At 37.2% G+C, this 9469-nt stretch overlaps 1 protein-coding gene and 1 long non-coding RNA gene across 2 annotated transcripts in view; one reads left to right on the top strand and one right to left on the bottom strand.

The window, feature by feature from the left end:
• Nucleotides 1-1754: 1754 nt before the first annotated feature.
• On the bottom strand, nucleotides 1755-7368 carry LOC125261002. Its single transcript, XR_007183185.1, has 3 exons — nucleotides 7230-7368; nucleotides 6923-7038; nucleotides 1755-1955 (listed from the first exon to the last, which is right to left on the bottom strand). It is a non-coding gene; the product is annotated as an uncharacterized LOC125261002 (long non-coding RNA).
• Nucleotides 7369-7447: 79 nt separating this feature from the next.
• cdh26.1 (cadherin 26, tandem duplicate 1) overlaps nucleotides 7448-9469 on the top strand; it is a 24095-nt gene continuing 22073 nt past the window's right edge. Inside the window, exon 1 of the mRNA XM_048179543.1 lies at nucleotides 7448-7621. Coding sequence (XP_048035500.1) covers nucleotides 7586-7621 — 36 coding nt within the window. The 5' untranslated portion in view covers nucleotides 7448-7585. The remainder of the gene's footprint in view (nucleotides 7622-9469) is intronic.

Here is a 9469-nt window from a genome sequence, read left to right on the forward strand (position 1 = left end):
GCGCTTTATTTCAGCTATAATAAAGTAATTATGCAGCGCGCGCCGGCGCATTTGCGCATGCAATTCTTGAGTGCGCGCCACGAGCACAATATAATAACTGATTGGACAGTCGTGTTATTTTTTCTGAGTTTTACCGACATAGCCTGACATCATCTCATCTGACCGCAGTTCACTGGTGTTCAACTGAAGCTCCCTCGTTGTCACCTGCACCTTTTCCGCGCTCGTTTGACTTGCGCCTCGCGCTGAGGAGAAGTCGGAATGCACCTCTGAAAAGTGTCCCGTTTGTTGTGGTCGTAAAGAGACAGTTCTATATAAACGCAGCTTTTTACTTGGCAATGTTTTAAAAAAACATTTTTATTTTTGGTATTTTATATGCTCTGTTGGTGGTTTGTGGAGTAGCATCACCCGGGAGGGATATATTTTTTTATCCCCACCAGGGATAAAAACCATTTTGATTACACTCATGCTGATATTGTACTATTTGATGATCAGTAGTGGTTCTCTAAATATAATAATTCAATAAGCATTTAGGCTACAATAAGCACTTAACTTTTAATATAACTTTAAAAATATATATTAAATAGATAGCCTAATAAAAATATCTAGATAGCTGGCTGACTAAAGTAGGCTAAATTTGAAAATGATATCATTTGTACATGGAGTTATTATATAAAAAGATACTTAATTTCTTTACAATTTATAGGTGTTGTTTTAACAGTCAGTTATGTAAGTTTGATGGTTAATAGCTTCTAGCAACATTAAATCCAGGAGAGAAGACAATTCTAAAGAAAAAGCATGTTTGATTTACATAAAGTTTGAGCGCGCACAGCCGCGCACGCAATATCTGGGCGAGAGCAAATAACGCCACGGAAACTGCCTCAAATTAACTATAATGACGAGAAGAAAGCTGTGTGCGCTGCAGTCAGAGGTTCTTGATTCTCTAACGACTTTTTATTGGTTAAAACGAATGGAGAGTTAGGAGCCCGAGCACCCACCGGATTTCATTGCATTGAGATGCGCGTCCTGGAAACGGGAAGCCTCGGGTGCCGCTTCACATTGCCACTCACCGCATAATAACGGACTCTCACGCGCAAAGATAATAACAGCAGAGACTACGCGCAACACGTGAAATAATCAAACCAATAAGTCTAAAAACAGCTATTGCATTTACCGCGCCCCATATGCATCAGTGTAACAAATCAACATAAAAAATAAAAAAAAATCGCTCAGAAATCTGGGGGGGCCTGCATGATAATGAGGGGGCCTAGGCCCCCTCAGGCCCCCCGTGGCTACGCCACTGGTCTGCACTCATATAACTTAAGTCATGTACAATAGTAACTGAACGAATATTAAAAAAAAAAAATTAATAGTAAAATGAATTATAAATGAATGAAACACATTAATTAGCTTCAATGAACTGTAACTGTATTCTCTGAATTAATTCTCTTCTTTTTGCTTCGATTCGATTTCAGTATGCACTTAAACACTGCACACATCACATGAAAACATTCTTTGCCCTTCACAAATCACCAACTGAATACAAAGTATATTGTTCGTCAACAACAATCAAAGAAAAGAAAAGAAAAGAAAAGAAATCAGTATGTGTACTTGAGTGTATGCTTAAGTCCAAGAGGAATATAAATGACTCAGTTCCATTTGTGTGGATATGTCTCAGTTCAGTTTGTGTGAATGCGTCTCAGTTCAATCTGTGTGTGTGTGTGTGTGTGTGTGTGTGTGTGTGTGTGTGTGTGTGTGTGTGTGTGTGCGAATGCCTACAGTCTTTGCAGGAAGAAACGACGAAGAAACGATGAAGAAAACAAGCGGAGTCCTCAGATGACGCAATTACTCTGTAGTGCAAATCCAGCGCAGCTCTCCCTCACTGCGCGACTCCAACATGACCGCCGAACGTTGAGACAGTCCAATCTCCTCAAACTTTGTGGTGCAACATCCAATCGCTAATGCAATAAAACAGTTCAGACATCAATTTAGAAAAATAGTGATGAAGATGGGCAAGATTAATAATAGCCGCACATGTGGCTCACATCTCTCTCTTCAACGAGCTGGCGCGCATGTGACGTCAGCACCCATCACCGAAATGCATATAACGTTTATAACTTTTAAACTTTAACAACATTATTTCATAACATAAATGTGCAAACAGGTTTAACAAGTATATAAATCCAGCATAAACACTTTACAAGTATTGTATTGCACACTTTATATCCGTTTAACGAACATCATTAACCATCTGCATTTCATTATATGAACAAACACATATTTAAACAATATTTATGAAAATAAAGAATGATTGTGACTTACCTAATGCAATAAAACAGTTCAGACATCAATTTAGAAAAATAGTGATGAAGATGGGCAAGATTAATATAGCCGCACATGTGGCTCACATCTCTCTCTTCAACGAGCTGGCGCGCATGTGACATCAGCACCCATCGACGCGTTTCTTTTACTTATTTTCCTCCGTTACGAAAACAAATTAATAATTATAAAAAATAATAAAAAATAGAGTAAAAAATATGTCTGAACATTTTATGCACTAGGAAAGAAAAAAAAAAGAAAAAAAAATACATAGGAACAACCTCAATTAATTGGGTGGGTTACATCTGCATGATTAATCATTAAAAGATCATGATCTAGATTCAAATACACGTAATCTTATTCCTAAATGACAATGATTCTGCTATATCTATTAAACCTTTGAAATTACGATCACACTGGAATATTTAAACCTGCTTTCATGCTGCCGCTGACCCAGAGAGAGCAGTTGTCATGTAAACTATATTTTCGAAACAGCTTCACAAACTACACAGTATTTCTGTGCTGCAAACAGGGACGTTGGAACTAATTGTGAGAGGGGGGGCGGGATTCTTCTTGGGGGGGGGGGGGGGGGGGGGTCACTTCACGTCTGTGGGCGTTACGCACAGCTCAGTGTGGCCCACAGCTCAGTGTGGCCCGGGATTCCAGTTTTGGATGGGCCAGACCAACTGTGGGTGGGCCTTAAATTAAAAATGTTAAATAATAAAAAAAACGTTATCCAATCACTGCTTAACCTAATAAAAAATATTGACTAATATAGCCTACTGTTATATTATCTGTGCATAATATAGATTTTAATAGCTTGATGCTCTTTAAATATTTTGTTACATTGTTAAAAGTTTCGGTGCAAAAGACCTTTCCGATCGTCTCCATGGTTCTGAAAAGAAGAGCGCTTTGGACCTTACGCATGAAACGCATTACCTGGGCTGCGTTTCCCGATAACATTGTTCTTACGCTTTACGAAGACTTAAAATACAGATTACCATTAAAGTATCTATTACATTATGCCAGTAGGTGGCAACCAGTGACTGTTAAAATGTATTTGATGTATCATTGAATCGTTTCTTTTTTAAAAGATGTATAAATTGTATCATTGAATGTTTTATCAATCAATTGCCCGTTTTATTAAGAAGCTTCAACAATGTAACCTTAAATTGACAACTTATTTTGTTTAAAATTTTTTTTTGTGTCACTTCATTTATTAATTTCAAACTATTTTTTACCTGATGAATTCATTTAAATTAATATTTTTAATAGACTCATTTATAACATTAAACAGAACATTTTGTTAGGACCTCAAATAAATTACATTATTTTGTTTAGTTGTGTGATGTTTTGTTTTCAGAATGGTAGGAGAACCGTGATCTCTATTTAAAAAATAATCCAGATTGTCCAGAACCATAAATTACGCTTAAAAAATATATAGAATATACCTGGCATCTAACTTTTACAAGTAGCACTGTGTCTAATATTAAAATGTACAGTCTTAAACCACATAAACCTTTAAAGTTGCCGGAGCCAGCCCTGCTGAGAGATGTTCTTGAAGAAATTCCAGCACTGGACCAACTGGGCAGTTAATTGAGTTCACCTCATGCTGTTCACACTATGATACAAATGTTGCATCCCAATTCGCCTACTTATACTATGCCCTAAAAGTATGTACTGTTTTTGTGAAGAAAAAGTACATATATTTGAGTGTGTAGCAGAAGAATATGCAAGCTTTGGGACACACTACTTCGTCATAATTGCGTCTTTACCGGACAGCTCTGTCGCTTAGCTACGTGCAACCTGTAATCATCTAAGCTGCCCTGTCAATCATCTTGTCACAGTTAAAATCCTCCACATTCAATTAAATTTAATTTCCTACTGTTTTGAGAAATGTAGTTGCACGTTAATCTGCCAGTCATGGGTTTTCCATATGGAGAACTCTCCTTATGTTTGAAAAATTATGCATTTAAAAGTTAATGACCATCGTTATAAAAATTCACAGTGCTGTTGCAAATGAAATATAATGTTGATAACATTTAATAAATATTTTTTCGTCAGGTTAGATACTACTTATTAATAACTCAAACCCCTTTATCTTAACCGCACTGCTTAACCATCGGTCTCGCACATCAGTCTTGTTTGTAGTTTTTTACACTTTTTATTTGTGTGTAGTTCTAATCAAATCCTCATCCACAGCGCAATGGGTTGTGGACAATATTAGCCGTTAAGAGTGTGCACCAAGCAACAACCTCTTTGTCTTGAAGCCAATATGGAAGTGATTTAAACTGCAACTCATTGATTGGCCGCAAGGGACAAAAAAGAGAGCAGAATCTCATTGAGCCCCATGTTAAAATGCCCTCCACCCACCTCAGTCTCGCCTCTTTGCCTGTTTTGTGTTATCCAGGAGTGAAGTGCAGCGACGCGCTGTCAAGTTGGCAATGGCCAGCTTTAGGTTCAGAGATTTCAAAAAATGCTCTTCAGAAACCTACAGGTGACGTCACGGACACTACGTCCATATTTTTTTACAGTCTATGGTGTGCACAGATCACAGAAAAGTAGACCATCCAGGTATCTTTAGAATACTCGTTTCAACATACTACAGTTTGGGACACACTAATTCTATTTTAGAATACTATTTAGGACAGATAGTATGCGAATTGAGACACATCGAAAGAGTTGCGATTAAAGGGCATTCAACTTCCTAGTGGAACGAACTCTAGAGTTAAGGATTGTTTCAGCAGCCTCAGCTGAAAGACCAGAATCTATAGCTGCCTTTCCACTGTCAGGCTGAATGGTTCTCATTGCGTAACTGTTCTATTCCATACTGATCTGGGCCAGCTGGTACAGTTACGGTTTCATTTTCCACTGTGGGGTTGTAACGAATGCTCTTGGAATGTATTACAAAAGTGTCAGTCCTTGTCTTGGTAATGCAATGGTTTACTGATGCTATGATATAAATAATGACTGCATTATGGAGGATGATCAGGTATTTCTTTTAATTGTATTAATAAATTGTTTACATCGCTCAAATAGAGTGCTTATCCAACCACAGAGAAACTGGTATCCAGGCAACAGGCAAGTGACCAATCTGAGTGACAACAACAAGGATTTATGCAGCAGTGTGCTTACATTGTTTAGGACCGAAACCACATGAGCAGAAGACAGATGTGCCTGCATCATGGTCGAGTCCCACTCTACCCCCAGAAAAGTGGTTTTCTGTTTGGGAGAAATTACACTCTTCTTGGGGTTTAATCTGAGTCACCAGCCTGACCTGTTTCCATATATGCCTTACCCGCTAAGTTTCCTCAACGATGATGTGCATAAGGGGGAGAGATAGCTCTTGATTGTCTCTTCCACCCTCGGCATTGCCCCATTCACCTGCTCGAGCATACCGACCACTGTAGAGTAGGTCGAGGAGTCCAGCACAACTGCATCCCTCTCATTAGGCCAATCTATTTTAGGCTTGACCAATAAATGGGTAACAACCTTAAGCAGCTCCTCGAATGCAGCAGGTTGAAGGAGCTGCTCTACCGAAATACCCATCTAAATCCAGCCCCTTGGAGTCATGTACAGAAAGCATGAGTTCCACATTCTGGTCTTGTGGATAGTGAAGTGATCACAATGCTCATGGTCAGCCCCCTCAAGGACTGACCTTGCATACTCCTCGCCCATGCACATAATGCACATTTGGTGTGAGTCATTTGCCTTAATAAAGCAGGGGCATGGCATCACATACTTTCTTTATATCGACCCTGACATGATACAGAATAACTCCTGACTTTTTATTTCTTTCACACACACAGGATTGAAAGCAGACACATGCTTAACCAATCAGCATAATCAGATACCGGCTCACACGGAAGCATTCCCACCTTGAAGAGGAACTGTCTTACACGATTGCATTTCTAAACACTTGGGGTGTATTCCATTAAGCAAGGTTAACTCACAGTCACATATACCCCCAACCTTGCTTATTTGGGATATGTTGGTTCCAAAACCATGGCCGGGAGTTCAGTCAACCCAGAGTGTTCACATTGAAAACATAAAGACATTCTCAACAGAGCACCAAATCTGGGAGTCACCATGGAAATGGACGCTTAGAAGGAACCATAGTCCTTTCTTCTTCTTTTCTTTAATGGCAATTTACATTCTTATTGCATATTGCCACCTACTGGAGGGTTGTGCAATCATTTTTTAATCTTAATCTTTAATCGTTTTTTTTTTATTATTATTATTATTGCTAACAATAATTATATTGTTTGTTTGATGCTAAATATATACATTAAAAAAGAAAAATTGATTGAACTAAAACCAGTTTGTGCTTGCACAGGTAATATGTTGTATAAGTTTATTTTTTGTTTAGCCATTTTACTTCCACATATGTTGTGAGATGTATCACATATGTATATTATTATAGAAATACACAATATAGAAAATGTCCTGTTTTCATTCAAAAACCTTGCACATCTATGCATTCTTACAAAAAGAAAAACATTTTTAAATACATAAACAAAACATTTTTCATTAGAAAATATAGTAATTGGAAAAAACTAATTATATAAATGACACAAAATGAGCAATTTTTGAATAGCAAACTCACCACAATGTTAGGCTGTTGATGATTGCCAAAGCATTGCTGTGCATTTGCTAAGGTGTCTGAGTGGTTTTCAGTGCGTTGCCATGTGGTTGCTAGGGTGATTACTAGGTGGTTACTCACTGCCACAAAAAGGAAAAGAGGAAAATTTAAAAGTAACAGACACATTTTCACACCACTTTTAGCATTCTAACACACTCTTGCCACAGCAAGTGCCTTCAGTACTCCTCAGTTAATTTTGTGAGTAAATGCAGGCCTAGGCTTGAAACAGACTGAATCTTTGATCTGTACATACATTTAAACAGAGGCTTACCACCAAAAGCACTTATTTTCTCTTGGCAGATGGCAAGCAGAGCAGCCTGTTTTTCCTCTTTTAGCTGAAGGGGAAAATGAGTTGAAACCTCACTCGCTGTTGACTACAGAATAGCCACTCCCAGGCTTCTGCCCCGAAGGGCTTTTGTGTTGATAGATGACTCATTGTATTCTAAGACACTGTTTACTCACACACATAAACACACGCACATCCTTATAGATGCTCTGAGTTACGCAAACGAACACAAAAGGTGTGGGATGGCTGTCTCGTTTTACACCTAATCCCAGTTAAGGTGATTGCCACAGGTGCTGATCTGACATTTTGAGAGCTCTAGCTAGCAGGAACGCAGCAGCAGCATGACTAGGGGCACCTTTTTCCTTTTTCTACTTGCTGTGAGTAAACCTTTTTTTTTTTTTTTACAATGAGTCAACTATAATCAACATAATCAGCTGTAATGGATGATTAACATCATAGTTAATTATTTTATTTGATAATGGCGACTACTGTACTTTGATCTTTTTTTAAAAGTAATTATTTCTTCTCTTATTAATAAAGTTTTGAGGAATGTCTAATTGTAGTTTTTAGAAATCTCTCATATAATAAACCAGATAAATAATAAATAATAGATTAGGAATGACACTAAAATATTACTGCATACTGCATATCTGTATATGCCAGTCAAGGTTTAAGATAAATATTACAGTTCTCTGTATAGATCATGGATGTTATCATTAACTAAAACTAAAACCATTAAAAAAACATTTTTATTACTGTAATAAACTTCCTTAATTACTTAATAAAATTAAACTTAATTAAAACAGAACATAAAAATAAAATGTAATTAAAAATATTAGCAAATAATAAAGTTTAAAAATTTGAAAGTTTAAATGAATACTAGAATTTCACATTGGGGTCTGTGTGTGGAAGTATGTCGTGTTTTAGTACAGCATGCAGCAGTTAAAGTGCACAAGTGTCATAAACATGCTAAAGAGAATCTAAATTGCAGTCATGTACATTATGAAACACAGATTAATCCATGGTTTATCAAACACATTCGTTGTTCTTATTAAGTGACATTTCTGTGGTGACAGATGACATTCTTAGGTGATTTGTTTACCTGTGATGTTGCTTCCTTGTGTTTTCCATAGATAGTGCAGTGTGAGCTTCACTTTGAGTGGTTATATTTTGTGAATTAGCAACCATACTTTTTTCTAAAGACTTCTATCTTGTAGTTCATCTTTAGCAGAAAAACACAAAAGCATTTAATCTGAGGGAAATGTAGTAGTGTAGTAGTGTTGTCTTTTTGTGTCTCCTATATAACCTTTCAAAGGCTTTACCGGTAATTTCATGGATTAATAATGTATGCATTAATGGAAGCCTAATACGTATCCAAGTCTGTTTTTGAGTACCTTGACTTTGCATTTGCAGCTATGTCTGCAGTCATATTTTTAGCATCAGTTCTAATCGCTTTGCATATTATTGATCTAATTTATTATGGTTTTGATATGTGAGATTTCTAAAAGCTACAATTCAAATGAATCAAAACTCAGTCTGGTCGAAGTGAATAAAAATGGAACAAGTTGCAACCTCAGTACCTCAGTGCTTTTGGTGTTCACAATGACATCATATGAACCAATCGGACTAACTAATGAACCGACCTCACCTCATCAACCCTTTAGGGAGGTCTGAGACCATTTGGGGTGTTCACATATAGAGTACCTCAGGGATGATGTGTTTTTGTAGGCAAAACCCGGAAGCGAGTTAGCATTTTAGACTTCCGGTTCCATCGCCCCGGAGTCAATGGGTTTTTTGAATGGGTTTTTGCTAAATCACCTGAAATAAGGTCTGTGGTTAACAAAGCCTCTAAATATTTTCATGTTTTGATCTATGACATAAAACACACCAGTTATAACCCGCTTGTGATTTTTTAATCATTTATTGTGTCTTAAAAACGGCAGTTGCTAACAAATTGCTAAAAGGGACTACTTCCTTTGGCGGAGACTTTAGGCGTCATCATGACAAACAGGACATTTGGACAGCATTTCTCATGAAAAAGTAGATAAGTATTCATACATAACGCAGATCAAAATCAGCGAGCATGTTTTTAAATAAAGTTATTTTTTAAATAAAGTTTGAGAAAGCTTGGTAGTGGTGGCGTTGATCCACGACCATGGTGTGCTGTAGTCCGTTTATAGCCTACTGTTAGCTTTTTATATCTGACGACTTTATTTAGGCTTCAA

The sequence above is a fragment of the Megalobrama amblycephala genome, unplaced genomic scaffold (assembly GCF_018812025.1).
Source record: "Megalobrama amblycephala isolate DHTTF-2021 unplaced genomic scaffold, ASM1881202v1 scaffold230, whole genome shotgun sequence".
In the NCBI taxonomy this organism is placed as follows: Eukaryota; Metazoa; Chordata; class Actinopteri; order Cypriniformes; family Xenocyprididae; genus Megalobrama; species Megalobrama amblycephala.